Below are 18,936 nucleotides of genomic sequence, written 5' to 3' on the forward strand. Positions count from 1 at the left end.
AGAGTTCTGATTTCAAAAGTGTGAGGCCATAGAGAGCTGTAGAAGGGGATAGGGCAGTAAATTGGAGGCTTCTTGGCAATATGTGGTAAATATCAGCAGAAACAAAAGGCTGGGAAGAAAGATTTAATTTAATTTGATTTATTATTGTCACATGTACCAAGATACAGTGAAAAGTATTGTTTTGTGCGCTATCTAAACAAATCATACTTTACTTAAGTACATCAGGGTTATAGAGCAGAATGCAGAATATAATGTTACAGCTACAGGGAAGGTGCAGAGAAAGATCAACTCGAATATTTGAGAGGTCAGTTCATAAATCTGATGACAGTGGGGAAGAAGCTGTTCCTGAGCCTGTTGGAACGTATTTTCAAACTTTTCTATCTTCTGCCCAATGGAAGAGGTGGGAAAGAGTATAACCAGGATGGAAGGCAGGAGATAAGAGAATTTCATTGATCAGCTGACTGCTGAATTCTCTAGAATTTGGAGGGTTAAGGAGTGCTCTGATTAAACTGTTCACACTATTAACAGGAAAAGACAGGGTAGATAAAGATAAACTATTTCCACTGTTTGGGGGTTCTAGAACTGGGGAGCACAGTCTGAGAATGAGGGCCAACCGTTGAGCAAAAATATTAGGAAGCACTCCCACACACAAAGGATGATAATGGTTTGGATCACTCTTCCACAAACAGCAGTAGATACTGATCTCTGATGAAGGGCCTAGGCCCGAAACGTCAGCTTTTGTGCTCCTGAGATGCTGCTTGGCCTGCTGTGTTCATCCAGCCTCACATTTTATTAGCAGTAGATACTGGATCAGTTGTTAATTTTAAACCTAAGATAACAAAATTTTGTTGGTTACAGGTATGATAGGATATGGGCCAAAGGCAGGTACATGGAGTTAGGTCGCAGATCAGCCATGGCCTCATTGGTAAAACAGACTTAAGGGGCTGAGTGGCCTACTCCTGTTTATATATTCATATACAGTCAAGTTATTTTTAAAAACCATGAAACAGAAACTAATATCATCTCAAACAGCAGAAAAGGTCCATCCATAAAAATTCTGATGAAGGGTCTAGGCCCGAAATGTCAGCTTTTGTGCTCCCAAGGTGCTGCTTGGCCTGCTGTGTTCATCCAGCTCCATACTTTGTTATCTCGGATTCACCAGTTCCCATTATCCCTAACCATCCATAAAAATTGTCTTTCTGACAACAAAATTAGATCAATTTTTCATTACACAATGCACTCAGGAACTAAACGCTAACTATTGGCCAGGCCCTGACAGGTTTCATCCAAAGGCCTTTAGGAAAGTGGCTGCTGAGTTGGGGAATGCCTTGGTTTTAATTCCCCAAATTCCCTAGATCTGGAAAGCTCCAACAAGTTGGAAAATTACCAATGTGACTCATCTATTCTGGAAAAGAGGGAGACGGAAACCAGGCAACTATAGGCCGGCTAATCTAACATTTGTCTTAGGGAGAAAGCTAGACTATTTTGTGAAGGAGGATAAAGTAGGATACTTTGAAAATCTCCACGTAATCAGACAGAGTCTACATTTTTTTTTGAAACCAAAATCATATTTGCTAATTTTTTGCTGTTTTTTGAGGAAGTGAAGCAATGTAACTAAATAGGAACCCATAGATGTGCTGAATTTAGCTTTCCAAAAAGCACTTAATAATGTGCCATATCAAAATTACTTGGAAATTTATTTTCCAATTAAAGAGTAATAAAAACAAACAAAATAAGAGCTCATAGTGTCAAAGGTAATCTGATAGCATGGATAGAGAATTTTTTAACTTCCAGGAAGTAGAAAATATGTATCAATGGATCATTTTCTGGAGGCAGGGCCTATTGACTGGTGTACTACAAGGATCAGTGCTGGGGTCTCAACATTTTACATATTCTATCAATGACTTGGAGGAAGGGACTGAAGGTATATAGGAAAATAAGTTTTGGAGAAGACATAAGGAGTCTATAAAGAGATAAACTTGGATTGGGAGAGTTGATGTAAACCTGGCAGATAGAGTATAATATGGGAAAATGTGAATGTGGAAACTTTTGCAGGAAGAATAGAGAAGCAGCAAATTATTAAATGGAGAGAGATCACAGAGGGTATAAGGTGTAGAGGGATCTGAGTGACCTGGTCCATGAGTCATATAAAGTTAGTCTGCAGATACAGAAGTTATTAGAAGAAAATACAATGATATTACTTTTTCAAAGGTAATGGAATATATAAACAGGCAAGTTATACTTCTGTTGTACACATTGGGAGCACTGAACACAAATGTGTTAGAGGCAGTTCAGGAAACATTTACTGAATTATTCCTGGGATGGCTGGGGTTATCTTACGAGGAAAGTTTTCATGGGTTAGCTTTGTGTCCATTGGTGTTTGGGAAGATGAGAAGTGATTTATTATGTAAGATTCTGAGGGAAACTGACAGAGTGAATGCTGAATGGATGCTTCCCCTTGTGGGATGGACAGGAACCAGAGGACACAAGTTAAAATAAAGACTGTCCCATTTAAGAAAGACTGAAGGAAAATTCTTTCAAACTCTCTCAATTCAGGATCATCAATTACTTAGGGGCAGAAGTAGATAGATTCTCGATGATCAAAGCACTCAGAGGGTATTGGGCTAACTGGGAAAGTAGAGTTAAACTCCATGAGGAAGTTGTTTCCGTTAGGTGGGGAGATTAGGGCCAGTGGGCACAGCCTTAGAATTAGAGGGGGTCAATTTAGAATGGAAATGAGGAGACATTTCTTCAGCCAGAGAGTGGTGGGCCTGTGGAATTCATTGCCACGGAGCGCAGTGGAATCCGGGACGTTAAATGCCTTCAAGGCAGAGATTGATAACTTCCTGATATCGCAAGGAATTAAGGACTACGGGGAGAGTGCAGGGAAGTGGAGTTGAAATGCCCATCAGCCATGAATGGCCTTACTTCCACTCCTATGTCTTATGGCCTTATGGTCTTATGATCAGGCAGGCCGTGATCTTATTGAGCAGTGGGAGACTCAAGGGGCCAAATGGCCAATTCCTGCTTCTAATTCATGTGTTCCCTGAAATACCTCAACCACCTCTTCAAATGTGCAAACCTTGATTGATATCATCTGTCACCTTCCAAAGCTCCATTTAAATGATCACATCAAACACTCCCAGTGCAGTGATGGGTTAAATACAGAGTAAAGATCTCTTTCTACATGCTGACCACGTCATACATTCCAAGGACACGGACAGCACAAGGCTAGATACAGAGCAAAGCTCTCTCTACACTGTCCCCATCAAACACACCCGGGGCAAGGACAGCACGGGGTTAGACATGAAGTAAAGCCGTCTCAGCGCAGGGGTTAAACAATGCCTTTTAATTCCAGAAAGTGACTTTCTGATATTCCTCTCCCTTTAGCTGTGTTCCCTAACACAATATTTTTATTTTATCAATTTCCACTTTGCAATAAATTACTGGGTTTTTCTCTGTGATTAGAAACAGGTTCGATGCAGTTACTTTAACATTGAGCAATGAACAGGTTCATGAAGAGAAGCAGCTTTCATTCCATGGTCTGGTCTGGAATCAAACCCAAGTTCCTGAGGTAAAAACCCAGCTTTCCAACCCTGTGTGTACCACCCAATCCTTCTCTTCCCATTTCTTAGTTGCTTGTGTGTATCTTGAAGAACATCAAAGTGTCCTTCGGACCCAGTGCCAGTTGGCTACTGAGTCCAGTTTGACCAAAGTGAACGATCCAAAGTACATAAACATTCAGCTTGAAAAGACAATCCCTCATGTAGGAATTTGATTTACTCTGAGTCCTGTGTGGAACTGTCTGTAATCCAGAGAAGAATGGAAGGAACTCGGAGGAGTTTGGAGAAAGAGGGGAGATAGGGACATGCTTCTTCCCTCAATTCTTAGGAATAACTGAGCATTCTAACCCAACTTTCGCCATGTAAGAGAGAGACCTGCTCAGGACCTGTGGTCAGATGACTCAGGATTGCCGTAATACGGATAAAATTGGGAATTAATTACAGAGTTTTGTTCCATTAATGATAAAGCCGTACATTTCCAGACAACAGCTTAAAGAGGGGCAGTGAATGTCACATTGCCAAGCGGTTCCTCTGTTTGTGTCCTCATATAAGATCATGTTGAGGACTCATGTAAATAACAGTGTCTGCTTGTGGAGTGAGAGCCTGCATTGTACAAACCTGCATAAACTGAGTGGGATCAGTCACTGCAGGCAGTCTGATTGAAATCACAAAATACTGGCAATCACAGTGGGCCTGGCTGCATCCATGGAGAGAGACAAGCTAACGTTTCGCGTTTAGATTATTCTTCATCAGAACATCTGCAGTAATTTGATCCTGATTGAAATAATCACTGACTGAAGAACTGAACTGAATACTGGCATTCCGTGGGCTGGTGGCAATGAGCATTGAGATCTGAGAGAGAATCTTTTCACTTAGAGGAATGTAGAAATATGGAACACAGAAGCAGATCCTGTGGCGACATTTAGGAAGCATCTGGATGAGCACTTAAAATGCCAGGGTATAGTAGGCTATGAACCAATTGCAAGTAAATGGGATTAGTGTAGTTTGGTGTTTGTTGGTCAGCATAGACATGGTGGGCTGAAGGGCCTGCTTCAAGCCTGTGGACTGCATTGCCCTCTATTGTTCTTGTTGGGAGGTTTGCAAGTGAAAGTTTAGAGGGAAGCTGAGTTGGGTTTGGTTTGATATCTCTTGCTTGAGATAAATGAAATGGGCCATTTAGGGGAGGTACCAGTGTGTGATAAACAGCTGTCTTGTGAATTTGGATCTTCTTTGTTTCTGAATTCTGAGGTAAGTAGGTTTAAAACTCAAACACAGATTCATGTGTGCAGGCTGCCCCATATTATCTCCTGAGCCCATTAAAAACCACAGGAGCTGTTCACTAAGCTGCACAGCACATCCTGAGGAAGTGATGACTGAATTTCCCAGATAGCATATAGAAAGATCAACCACTGGTAACTGACACCAACAGTAGAAACAGTTTGGGGCCTGTTTAAGGTGGGGAGTGTTGTGAGGTCACAGAGAAAGAACAGAGTTAGTCATGTGAAACAAGATGCTTTGAGAATTCAGTCTTACAATGTTTGTCAATTTGAAAATTTCTACTTCTTCTCCCTTCTGGCCTTTTTAGTGTTGTCTAGTAAAGCTGTTTAGATGGTTGCCATTGGGAAGTATTTTGCAGAGTGGACAGCGAGTGAGAGCAGGCTGGGAAATCAACTGCCGCTGTATGATGTTGGGACATTATGTGGAAGGGTGTTGGTGAGGCCTCTTCTGGAATACTGTTTCCAGTTCTGGTCACCCAGTTACAGGAAGGGTATTGCTAAGCTGGAGAGGGCTCAGAAGAGATTTACCAGAATGTTGCCAGATATGGAAGGTTTGAGCTGTAAGGAAAGGCTGGATGGGCTGGGAGCATAGGAAGTTGAGAAGTGACCCAATAGAAGTTTATAAAATAGTAAGACTTATGGGCAAAGTTGATGATAGTTGTCTTTTCTCTAAGATGGGAAATTTCAGAACTAGGGGGCGCATTTTTAAGGAGGGAGAGATTTAAAGAAGACATGAGGCAAATTTTTTACACAGACGGTGCTTTGTGTGTGGAATGAGCTTCCTGAGGAAGTGGTGGATGCTGGTACAATTGCAATATTAAAAGACATTTGGATAGACAGATGAATAGGAAGGGTTTAGAGGAAAATGGACCAGGATCCGGTGGGTGGGACTAATTTAGTTTGGGATTATGTTCAGCATGAACGGGTTGGACTAAAGGATCTATTTCCATGCTGTACAACTCTGTGACTCCATAGTCATGTCTTCACCTGGTGTTCAGTACGGGAGAGGTGGTGAGGTCATGGTAATGTCACTCGATTCGTAGGATGGGCTGAATACACTGTGAATATGGTTTCAAATCCCTTTCCCCCCAGACAACTATGAAATTTAAATTGAATGAATAGATCTGAATCCAAAGCTCATCTCAGTAAAGGTGACCACAAAATAAAAACAGAAGGTTTCAGAGAAACTCAATGTGTCTGACCTTGTCTGTGGAGACAGAAGGAGAGTTAACATTTTGAGTCTGGTGTGACTCTTCAGGGCTGTTTCTGTGACCATGAAACTGTCTGTTTTTTTCTATTCATTTGTGGGGTGTGGGCATGACTGGCAAGCATTTCTTGCCCATCCCATCACAAATGCCCAACAGAGACAGAAATCTGGTCCTCCACGTGACTCCAGAACCACGACGCTATGGTTTGCTCTTCTGCAGCAGTTTTGAAAACCTCTGAGTTCAGGAGCAGTTGGGGTTGAGCAGCTTTTATAATTAATAAAAAACAGCTTGAACTTCAAGCAGAGATCACTGGATCGTGATGGGAGACAGGAATCTGGGATTTCCCCTTCCCTCCTATCACCCTATCAATCAAGTGTAGTAAGATGAGCTATCTTTGGCTGAACTCTGTACAGGATGAAAGGAACCTAAGCTGTTCCTAATCTAGTTGCTTGAGATGAGGAGCAACTTTCTGTCAAGTTTTGATTGTATAAGGTGCGGTCGTTCAATGATACCAGACTTACACCAAATTCTATCTCCAAAGTTTTTAGTGAAGAACCCATCTGTCACTCAAAGTAAACTCCCCCATATGCATAATCAACAGTGAGGAAAAACTGCTACCATCACTTAAAGCTCTCACCAAAACATTGGGTGACGTCATAAAATTCAATGTTAAAACCTCTCACACACAGTCAGAAAATCTATCAAACCTAGAAAATCCACTCATTCAGACAGTTTGCATGAGTTCTCCAGCCACACCCTCATTCAGAGGCACAGTCCTTCTCTTGCAGCAATGCGTGGACCAAAACAACAGTGACAGCTTCAGGACAAGGTTGAACTCAAACTCTGGCCCTCTACCCCAGAGGCAGGGACACTACCGGTGCCCCACAAGATCAGCTTTAAAAGCTGAGCGATTGGACCTTTTGGAAATGATGGGATACAAATTGGCCTTCAGTAAGGCAGGAGCCAGCACCTTACATGCTGCATGAATCAGTCCTTGTTCAGAGTTCCAACAATCCTACCATCCTTGGAGTAAAAGCCTACCTAATTTCTCTCCACAGATGCTGCCAGACCTGCTGAGCTTTTCCAGCAAATTCTGTTTTTGTTTTTGATTTACAGCATCCGCAGTTTATTTTTTGATTTTTAAAGCAGCATGACAATCCCTCGGGGGATCCAGTTCATTTCTGTCATTGTTTCAGGGGTTGTGTGGACCCCTCAGCGTCATGAGTCACGTTGTAATTTTTCTGAGTATTCACCTGTTGAACTGGCTCTGGATGGGGCCGTGTGTGCAGAGAAAAGGAGCGATTTGACTAATGATGCCTTAGCTTGCGCTGCTGCCCGGGCAAGTTCCTGAGGGTAACCGTTCTGCCATGGCGGGATTCAAACCCACAGATTACTACCAAGTGATATCCCCATTAGGCCATCGCCTCACTGTGGCTTGGCAAGTGTTGAAATTAGATAAAATTTGAAATTGAATTCAGATGACTGGAAACCTGATTGGGCCTTCATCAGTGGCCTCAGGGTATCTTTAGATCCCACAAAGGTTTAGGTTTAAGATGTTGTGATCAGAGATAATGGGAACTGCAGATGCTGGAGAATCCAAGGTATCAAAGTGTGGAGCCGGATGAACACAGCAGGCCAAGCAGCATCTCAGGAGGACAAAAGCTGACGTTTCGGGCCTAGACCCTTCATCAGGCCTGAAATGTCAGCTTTTGTGCTCCTAAGATGCTGCTTGGCCTGCTGTGTTCATCCAGCTCCACAGCTTGTTATCTTAGGTTTAGGATGTTCCCAATTTCCAGAAATAAACACCCAACGTGGCTCAGTTTGTAGTCGTCTCTGCATCAGAAGGTCATGAGTTTAAGGCTCAGAGCATAGATTGTTCAGTCAGCTCACATTGACTGATGTAGAGCCTTGCTATATGCACAGCATGGTTTGTCTGCAGGACAGCAGTGACACCACTTCAAAAATAGCATATTACTGTGAAATACTGAGGATGTGAAAGGTTCTATATAGATGCAACTTCCCTCTTTCCCCTTTTTCCAGTGTCGCAGCGCATGAGCAGTTCCAACTACAAATTGTTATTGTTGCTGTTGATTCTGAAAGTCTCCGAATGCTCCTCACTGGTGTGGACCTTAGTGGTTGTCCTGTATTTCATGCCACTGCCTTGGCTATCAAGTGTCCGAGACCGTTTAAATTTAAGCAGGTTAGTACATGGTTAACAAGTGATTAATACCTCTAGAAGAGGCCATTCAATCCCCACATTGGTTCTGTCATTCAATCAGATTATAGCTGACCTGTACCTTACTCTCATTTACCCTCCAAAGTGGGAAATTTCCCCCCATTAACCCTTTGCCTGCTGCCCCTGATTTCAGAGTGAATCTGTCCCTCTATGATCCATCCTTGCCCCCTTTTCCAAGGTTCCTACGGTTTGATTGTGCTGCTGGTCAGTGTCGAGGATTACGTGATGAGCTGGGAAATTAGATGAATGCTTTTGGCGACTTGCTCTGCCTCAGTTTCCTCCACCCAAGAAAAATGTTTAACTTGCCGTGTGCTGTCTGCAAATATTAGGGAAATACGTTATTGATTTGGGAGCTTCCTCAGCTTCCAGAGAAAAATATTCTTCTTTCAAAGATGTCCATTTTTTTCTCTCTCTCTTTTCTTGAGGGCACTTGCCGTCTGGTGGGTTGTAGGTCTGTGATTGGTAGCAGCCTTCTGGTGCATTGTTCACTTGGTCATTGTCAGACTATTCAACTGTGGTGGACCTCACATCTAAGATAATCCTGACATTTCTTGAGACCCACACCTACCTGTGTGCACTGATGGAGCAAGATACACGGCCATCGGCAGGTTTTGACAAGGTAAATGATAAGAACATAAGAACATTAGAACTAGGAGCAGGAGTAGGCCATCCGGCCCCTTGAGCCTGCCCCACCATTTAATAAGATCATGGCTGATCTTTTGAGACTCAACTCCACTTACCTGCCTGCTCACCATGACCCTTAATTCCTTTACTGTTCAAAAATTTATCTAGCCTTGCCTTCAAATCATTCAGTGAGATAGTTTCAACCGCTTCACTGGGAAGGGAATTCCACAGATTCACAACCCTTTGGGTGTAGAAGTTCCTCTTGACCTCAGTCCTACATCTGCTTCCCTTTATTTTGAGAAGATGCCCTCTAGTCCTAGTTTCACCTCCAAGTGGAAACAACCTCCCTGCTTCCACCTTATCTATTCCCTTCAGAATCTTATATGTTTCTATAAGATCTCGCCCTCATTCTTCTGAATTCCAGTGAGTATAATCCCAGTCTACTCAGACTCTCCTCATAATCCAACCCTCTCGACTCTAGAATCAACCGAGTGAATCTCCTCTGCACCCCCTCCAGTGCTAGTATATCCCTTCTCAAGTAAGGAGACCAAAACCGCGCACAGTACTCCAGGTGTGGCCTCACCAGGACCCTATACAGCTGCAGCATTGCCTCCCTGTTTTTAAACTCCATTTGCCTTTTTAATTACCTGCTGCATCTGCAATCCTACTTTTAGCGATTCATGCACAAGGACACCCAAGTCCCTCTGCACAGCAGTGCGCTGCAATTTTTTACCATTGAAAACATAGTCCATTTTCCTGTTATTCTTACCAAAATGGATGACCTCACACTTATCAACATTGTACTCCATAGCAGCCAGACTTTGAATATGTAGGAGTAAGAGGAGGCTATTTGAATAAGATCAGCTAATTCGATACAGAACGCTGATGTATTCCATTTTATTCAATCCATTTAGTGGCCTTGGTAACAGGGTCCTTTGCCAACAAAAACCTATTGACCTCAGCTTTGAAATTTCTCATTGACAGCAGCACCTTGTAGATTTTCACTGCCCTCTGAGGTGGCAAAGTGCTTGCTGGCATGCCCTGAACTGGCTCAAAGCTCAAGATTGTGGCACCTTCTCCTGGACCCCCATCATCAACTGTGTCCCCCCCCCACCCTTTCCCGAGCAAACTGTTTCTCTCTATCTATCCTGTAGAATCCTTTAATTAGCTCAATTAGATCATCACTGAACCTTCTAAACTCAAGAGAATAAAACCTAGATTCCGTAACCTGTCCTCATAAATCAGTTTGTTTAGCTTGAATATCCATCAGACCATAAGAGATAGGAAGAAGAGTAGGCTGTACAGCCCCTTGAGTCTACTCCATCATTCAGTAGGGTCATGGCTGATACAACACTGATTAAATCCATTTTATCTTTCTGGTGAATCCTTGCTTCAGCCTGACCAAGACCAATATATCCTTATATTGTATGAACTACCATCTCTGATTTTGTTCCGACTCCGACAGTCTACTGGTTAGTGACAGATATTCTCTGTAAAGAGTTCAGACTGTGTGAGCTGTAGCTTCTAGGGGGCCTGTTAGCTTGGTTATAAAAGACAGAGTTTCAAAATGTTGGCAGTGTGGGCTCAGTCCCTATACTGACAGTTATTTCTTAGCACCTACCTCCTCAGCATGTGAAATGGTGATACCACAACACAATCTACAATTAGTGCCCTTAAGTGGCCTGCAGCAAGGAGGGGAAAGCAGAGGAACACCCTGTTGTCAGGCATCTATTGCCGATGACAAGCCACCCACTCTTCTCAGGTTCTCCTTGACTCTGGGCTCATTTGAACGCAGCTGAAAGAGTGAGTGGGAACAACAGCAAACAGCCTCCCTCCCTCCAACTCAATCAATTTCTCAATGGAATTCTGGCTGGAGAACGTGTTATCAAAATCATTTACAGCGTGGACACAACATGATTAGTTGGTCCGTGAATTTTCATTTTCCAGTGGAAACATGGACAATGAAGCTGCTGCTCTACCTGTTCTACCCTTAGCTCCTGTGGTTCACGGGCAAAGATTTCTTTGTAATGCTCCAGCATTGGCAAGTTCAGTGAGGCTGAAGGTGTTGTACAAAATATGACATGTTCTTGGTGTTGTGATTCTACAAAGCTTCTCGTAATTAATGGGAATCGGGGTTGATATGGGTTTTTATGGGTTTTGATAGGTCCTTAAGTGTTTTTTATGGGTTTCTATGGGCTTTTATGGATTTGTATGCTTTTTGTAGGTTTTTGAGTTTGTCTGGGTTTTTATGTGCTTTTGTGAGTTATTATGGATTCTTTTTGGTTTGAACAGGGTTTTGTGGGTTTATATGAATTTTATAGAATTATGTTTTTAGATTTTTATTGGTTTACATCAAGTTTGAATTGAGTTTGAGTTTTTTGTGAGCTCATTTGGGTGTTTATGGAGTTTATATGGGTTTTTATGAGTTTATAGAGACATTCTCAAGGTTCCACGATACACAACACAGGAAGATAGGAAGTTTTGGCACTCATAAGGAAGCTGGTTTTGTTAAGATTGAGGGGGAATCGTGACATAGTAGTATTGCTGTGATATTGGTCATTCTAAGGCCCAGGCTGATGTTCTGGGAACAGAGGTTCAAATCCCAACCTAACAGCTACTGAAGTTTAAACATAAACAATGACAATAGAGTATAAAACCACTTAAATTTCAATTAGCAAATGGTAAACCATACCACCTATCATTGATTGTTGTTGGTTCCTTTGCTGGGAAGGAAATCTACCATTCGTACCCACTCTGGGTTCTATCGGACTCCAGACTCACAGCAATGTGCTTTGGCTTAGCAAGCCATTCAGTTCAAGGGCAAGGAGAAATAGGCACCACTCATGAAATAATATAAAAAAAGAGCTTGCAGCTTAGCAAGAGAAAGCACCCTTGAAAGGTTAGGAGAGTTAGCGAGGTTAACCACATGAAACGGGAACTGACCATGCAGGCAACACTAAACAGTTAACATATTTCCTGAAATATTACCCCACACAGGAAAGTTACAGCACCAACTCTCCTAAAATTAGTCCAAACTCTTATGCTTTTCACAGTTTAAATTTTGTCACATGCTGAGGACACTTTAAGCAAAGTAATTATGCCATCTGCAGACTTGCCCTGTCCTGAACTATCTCACTCTCACTGTTGCACTGACACAGCTTTGAGAGATTTCATGGACAATGTTTCAAAATGATCTCAGTAAAGGTTACTATTCTGCATTAACTTCTAACTCTGACTCATCACCCAGGTATCAGCATCACCTTCCACTCCTTTCTCTCCCCTGTGTTTACTTAACTTCCTTAAATGCATTGACACTGTTCACCTCGGCCACTCCCTGAGGGAATGAGTTCCACATTCTTCCCAGCTCAGAGTAAAGCACTTTCTCCTGACTTCTGTTAAATGTATTAGTGTCTCTCTGATAACGATAGTCTCCAGCTTAAGTCTCAGATATGTCTAACCTATCAAAGATGTGGAGGTGCCAGGGCAATTTAGCGTGGCCAATCTACCTAACCTGCACATCTTTGACGGGGTAGACGTATCTGAGATTTATGGACTAGTTATGGGCACAGAAAGGAAGGTTGAGCTGAGAAGACAACAGTCAGCCATGATCTTATTGAATTGTGGAGTAGATGTGTAGAGCTAAATGGTATACTCCTAAGTCCTATGTTTCTGTCCTCTTGTCCCTCAGGCCATCCTTGCTAAATGTGGCCTTCTACCTTCTGCCCTCACAACCCTTCTTAGTCTCGTACCAGCTTGGTATTAGGCTCTCCCACCAACCCATCACCCTTTGCACTTACTCCTAACATAATCTCAGGCAACATCCACTGCCAAGGTGCGTGCAGACATGAGATGAAATCAAGTTCCATGTGCCTATTGCAGACATCACTATATTGAAATAAATATCTCATTCATAAATGCATTCATTGATGCATTTGTACTCCTCCATCTAAATAAAGTATTCTGACAATAAATATTTAATTAAACCGCAGTTTCTTTGAAAAACCATTGGAAGCATAGTCCGACATAGAAGAATCTGCAGCTACTTGTAGCTGTCAATCAAGCTGAGAAGTTGCAAGCATCTGGCTGTGACAGTAGATGGCTGTGAAATCTGAAAGGTAGCTTCAATCTCCTATTGGAAACTCTCATGCTTATGTCAACAGACAGAAGCGTGTTTTCAAAAAAATTTTCAGCACTGGGGTTTTAAATACTTGACAAGTCCCTTTGATGGAATCTTTTGAAAATTGTGACAACACAGTTTGATATTTTTGACAGCCCTTCTTGAAATAACCCTTTGTCAGGTTTTTAGATAGTTGTTTCTGACAGTTTTAACACTTGGTTTTGGCAGGTCTGTTGGCGGTTCCAATGAGTTTGACTGGAATGTTTTTATGCACTTTTTAGATATTTACTAAACAATCTCTTCAACAATGTTACTGTACACCTGGACCCAGGCCCTCTGGCCTTTTTATGCTTACTTTTGATGTTTCCAAAGAACTCCTGACCTCCAGCAGAGGCAGAAATTGCATTGTTTAGGAGCAAAGATGAATATTTTCACTGTGATGGCAGCCTCTCCAGTGGGGAAAAGCTGTGCGTGTGTGAGTGTGTGTCTGTGTGTGAGTGTGTGTCTGTGTGTGAGTGTGTGTCTGTGTGTGAGTGTGTGTCATTTGACAGTATCAGACAGCGTAGGACAGGATCAGGCTATGATGCTGTCCATATTCAAACAGCCGAAGACTGTCAGCAATTTGGCTGTATATTTGGAGAATGGTCAGTGAATCCCTGTCCGGCAACAGGAGTCAGGGGTTTTGAGGAAGGAGCAGGACATTGGCTGGAGGGGTGGGGTCTGGGGAGGAAAGAGTGCTAAGGTACAGTTCTTGTGGGCGTATTTTGATATCTACAAGTACCCCACCACATTGTCCTCATTGATTGACGGGGAAGGAAGGAATTTAACAAGTCATTAGTGACAGAATTGTGCCAACACTCAATGTCTTCCCTGCAAAGAGTTTATATTTGGGAAGGCATTAGTTGCAGTTTTAGACACAGTGAGAAGAAATACCCTCTGTGCTCCCACATCTGCCCTTCATATATCATGCAGCATCTGCACCAAAGGAAGGAAATCTGTCTCAAATAAACATATGTTCATCATTACTGTATGCTCAGGGTGTTTGCAACTTTTAAAATGTGTTACGATCTGTACTTTCACCCTCAGCTACCATCCTTCCTAGATCCCATCTGAAAAATTCATTCACCATCTCCTGTTCATGGCTAGGAGGCACAGAATCATACAGGAGCCTTGCACACAGTTTCATCGTCCACGGGGTATGTGTCAGTATTCACTGTCCGTCTTTGTGCATCGCTGTGGTCAGAGCCCGCAGTGCAGGAGGCACAAACGGTGGCACGCGTCTTGCTAGTGAGTGTGAGGATAGAAAATATAAAGAAATATTTAATATTTTAAAGAGGGCGCAAGAACAGAGAGCCTGAGTGGGAATATATAAAAATCTTTGGAAGTTGAAGAGAAGGTTGAGAAGGCAGTTAAAATGATTACAGGACTCAGGGATTTGTGAATAGTCAGAATGCAAAAGCAAGGAAGTTCTGGTAAATCTTTAAAACTCGCTGCTTAACCATCAGCTGGAGTGCTGTCCAGGCAGCACACGTCAGGAAAGTAATTCAAACTTTGGAGCGTGTAAAGCAATTTACTGGACTGCTAAATGATGAGGGATTTTAACCTGCTCTCCTTAAAGCAAAGAAGTTTTAGGGGAGAAGTTTTGTTAAAATGTGTTGAAAGTGGTGAAAGATTTTGATAAACACCCAAATACTATTTCCACTGACAACAGGGTTAGTAAACAGACAACATAGACTTGAGGGAATTGGCAAAATAATTGGAGGCGAGTTGTGGGAAATGCTTTATGTAATGATGTGTTGTTATCTGAAATGCACAGGACTGCAAAGCTGTGAAAGGGTGGGAGAAGCAATTTGAGTAGTAATTTTCAAGAAGGAATTACATAAACTATTTAAAGAGGAAAGTCTGACCAGCCCATGAGGTTCGAGTAGGGAAGTAAAACTCTGAGAGCCATTACAGGGTCTGATGGAGCATAAACAACATGGCTTTTGTAAAAGAGAAATAGTGTAATCTATTAGTGTTTAAATGAGGTAATGTTCTTGGTGAATAAAAAGGAACCATTAGATGTGGTGACCTTGGTTTTCCAAAATACATTAGATAAAGGGCCACATCAAAGGCTGTTGAACCAAGATACAAACACATGGCTTAGTGCAGTCCGAGATAACAAGGCGTGGAGCTGGATGAACACAGCAGGCCAAGCAGCATCTTAGGAGCTCAAGAGCTGACGTTTCGGGCCTAGACCCTTTATCAGAAATGGGGGAGGGGAGAGGGTTCTGAAATAAATAGGGAGAGAGGGGGAGACGAATTGAAGATGGATAGAGGAGAGGGTAGGTGGAGAGAAGACATACAAGTTAAAGGGGCAGGGATGAAGCCTGTAGAGGTGAGTATCGGTGGGGAGTTGGGGAGGGGATAGGTCAGTCCAGGGAGGACAAGTCATGGGGGCGGGATGAGGTTAATAGGTAGGAAATGGGGGTGCCGCTTGACGTGGGAGGAGGGGATAGGTGAGAGGAAGAACAGGTTAGGGAGCCGGGGACGAGCTGGGCTGGTTTTGGGATGCGGTGCTTTTTCTCACAGGACCCACTCTGAGGCTTCAAAACTGTCATGACCCTATGAGGAGGGGGAGGCAGAGGGAGGAGTTTGGATGGAGAAGTGGAGAAGACCTATTAGAGTGGGGAAAAGGGATGTCACCAATATTGGCTTAAAGCTTGTGATCCTCCTTACAGGGAAGATTATATCGAGGGAAGATAGATCAAAAATAAGAATTCCCCTTTTAAGACAGAGGTGGGGAGAATTTTGTTTATTGCTCAATGTGGAGTTCTCTTCCCCAGAAGGTGGAAGATGCTGGATCATTAAGTTTAATCAAGGCTGACCTGAAGATATTTTTGATAAATGAAAGTTAGAGAGGACAGGCAAGAAAATGGAGCTGAGACCACAGCCAGATCGGCTATAATTGTATTTATTGGGGTAGCAGACTTGAGGGGCCAAATGGCCTGCTCCTGCTCCTGTGTAAAATGCGGATTGAACATCTGTGCTATGAGATTCTATAAATTTATGATTTTATCATTGTTTTTCTATCGTGTTAACTCTTGCCCTGCAAACTGCTGCTTGCGAATGTTTGACTTGTCGCAATGATAACTTGTTAGCTGTTAACCAACAAAAAGTGAGGAATTTCAATAATGCATTAAAATGAACCAATGATTGGGCTCTGGAAAATCAGGGATTCAGTCTAATTTTACCTGGGCTTGTACATGCAAATAAACTTACTGTGGGAGTGTTCCTCACACATTGACACCTAAAAGTTTAAAGGAGGAATTTTCATTTAGTTATGTCCCTTGGAAATGCCCAGATGATTTGTTCAGGTCATTTTGGCATAGATTGGTAGCCAATTTGGAGAAGCCACCTTGAACACAACAGGATTCTAGAACATCCTAAGCCCGGATGCCAGACTTCCCAAATTCTAGCCCAGAGACTAGGGAACATAAACTGAAACCTCTGTGACACAGAGGGAATGTCACAAAATCCACAGTCCCAGCTTCAGATCAGATATCAAAGTGAACCGTGGTCTGCCCTCCTGGCTAGGCTGCAGGAATTCCATTCCTTTTGAAGGAGGATGAGGGCATAATTACACAGAAATGTAAAATATAGGAGCCAGGATTTGGCTTTTTGATTTTTGACCCAGTGCCCTGGCTAACATTTATCCTTCAATTAATATCATGGAAAAACACATTTCTCATGAACACGTTGCTGTTTGTAGGATCTGGTTCTGTGCAAAATTCACTGCCACATTCCCTCAGTTACGAAGGTAGCTATTTGGTTGTAAAAAGCCTTGGGCTATCTGAGGTTGTGAATCACAAGTTTTCTTTCATCTCAAACAGTGAGGTAAATCGACAATTAATCTACTTGCTATTTGTGTGAGGAAGGTTATTTCACAAATGTATAGTGAGGTCTCCCCCTTCAGTAATGTCACAGAGCATTTAACATCCAACTGAATGATGGAATAGGGTCAAAATATGACCCTTCTGACAATACAATGGGTAGCACAATTGCTCAGTGGCCAGCACCGCTGCCTCACAGTGTCAAGGACCCAGGTTCGAATCCAGCCTCAGGTGACTCTCTGTGTGGAGTTTGCACATTCTCCCCATGTCTATGTGGGTGCTCTAGTTTCCTCCCACAGTCCAAAGATGTGCAGTTTAGATGGATTGGCTATGCTAATTATCCGGCAGGTGGGCAATGGCTGAGTGGTATTATTGCTAGACTATTAATCAAGAGACCCAGCGGGTACCTGGGTTTGAATCCTGCCGTAGCAGAATTCAATGAGAATCTGGAATTAAGGGTCTAATGCTAGCCGTGAAATCATTGCCGATTGACAGAGGAAAAATTGGTCTGGGTCACAAATGCCCTTTAAGGAAGGAAATCTGCCATCCTTACCTGGTCTGGCCTACTTGTGATTCAGCAGCGTGGTTGACTCTTTACCTGCTGGGCAATTAGGGTTGGGCAATAAATGCTGCCTGGCTAGCGATGCCCATGTCCTGTGAATGAAAAAGTCCATAATGTCCAGGGAAGTGTAGGCCAGGTGGATTAGCCATGGGGAAATAGAGGCTTATAGGGAGGTGGGTCTGCAAGGTTTGGTCTTTGGAGGGTCAGTACGGACGCGATAGGCCAAATGGCCTGATTTCCCACTGTAGGGATTCTATGATGCTATAAACACCTCTGAACACCCACTATATGGGCTGTATTATCTATGTTATGCCTGATACCATTGATCATTTTATGTATAGGATGTTAGATGTTATGGACAGTTTAACCTATAGGATGCTTGGTATTGTACATGATGTGATCTGTTGGATATCTAGAAAAAACCTATTTAAACCCCACAGGTCAGTATTGGTCTAGTTGGTAAAATAATCTGCTTAATGTGTTTGCGTTCTGTGCACTCCCAGAGGCTCAGTTATCTTTTTGCTTTCATTGATTGAATGATCTTCACGGGAACTTTGAGTGATTGGAAGCGTGAAGGTATGATGCCAGGCAGATAGCACAGAACAGAGCTTTTGTGGGCCTGTAATGCACAGCTGGATGGGAAGCCAATGAGTTGTTGAGATTAACTTTGTCATTGATCTGCTTATTGAACAGTTTGGAGTCCTATAAGTTCCGCAGTCCACACAATTTCAACCCAACAGTATGGGAGCTGAATGTTTACTCAGCTGAGGAGCGGCACAGAGGCAGAGAGGGAGCTAGTGGAAATCCTTTAAAACTGCATTCCTGTTTTATTGAGGGGATTTTTCCATGCTTTGTTTAATTAAAGCCAGGATAATCTATGGATGTCAATGTAGTAACTGTGCTGGATAATGGGATACAAAAATTTTAATCTGATATCCGCCTGTTTCCACACTGTAGGGAATCTAATCTAATCTAATCTTTACTTTTGACTTAGATGTGGACTATCAAGTTGAATATTGAGCTATTATGGAACCAACTTTAGCAGAGTTGATGAACAAGGGGTAAAGCCCAACATTTGGAGTAGCCGCTAACCTGCTTGAGTCAGAGTTTTATCACACTGTGCTCCTTTCACACGCAGCATTCCCATATTCTCAATGGCCACTTGGCAGCTCATTGAGCCTGGGTGAAGGGCAATGCAATGTTTTAACTGGACTGGAGAGTGAGGTACACAGGTATCCAACGAGAAACACAAAAATTTTGGGTTATAAAATTGCATAAGGAAAAATGATACAAGGTATCAGAGAGATGTGATCTCAGGTTTGAAGTGGAAGGAAAGTTTGGCCGATGAGCAATGGGCATGGGAAATTCACCATGAGCACCTGAACAAACGGACGCAATCTGAAATTCTAGGAAGTTCATCATTTCTCCTACTCACTGAAGGTAAGTGGGTGAAGAGAAGAATTTATATCAAATTTGT

The 18,936-nt window shown here is 42.6% G+C and overlaps 1 protein-coding gene across 4 annotated transcripts in view; it reads left to right on the top strand.

Moving 5' to 3' along the window:
- The window catches only part of foxp4 (forkhead box P4), a 441,139-nt gene that overhangs the window by 144,465 nt on the left and 277,738 nt on the right, over window positions 1–18,936 (top strand). The window contains exon 1 of one of the 4 annotated variants that reach the window (XM_059653293.1): window positions 8,141–8,248. The exons of the other annotated variants lie outside the window; for them this stretch is intronic. Within the exon in view, the coding sequence (XP_059509276.1) occupies window positions 8,156–8,248 (93 nt within the window). The 5' untranslated portion in view covers window positions 8,141–8,155. Of the gene's footprint in view, window positions 1–8,140; window positions 8,249–18,936 lie in introns of those variants that run through there. 4 annotated transcript variants of the gene reach the window in all.

The sequence above is a fragment of the Stegostoma tigrinum genome, chromosome 21 (genome assembly GCF_030684315.1).
Source record: "Stegostoma tigrinum isolate sSteTig4 chromosome 21, sSteTig4.hap1, whole genome shotgun sequence".
Classification (NCBI taxonomy): domain Eukaryota; kingdom Metazoa; phylum Chordata; class Chondrichthyes; order Orectolobiformes; family Stegostomatidae; genus Stegostoma; species Stegostoma tigrinum.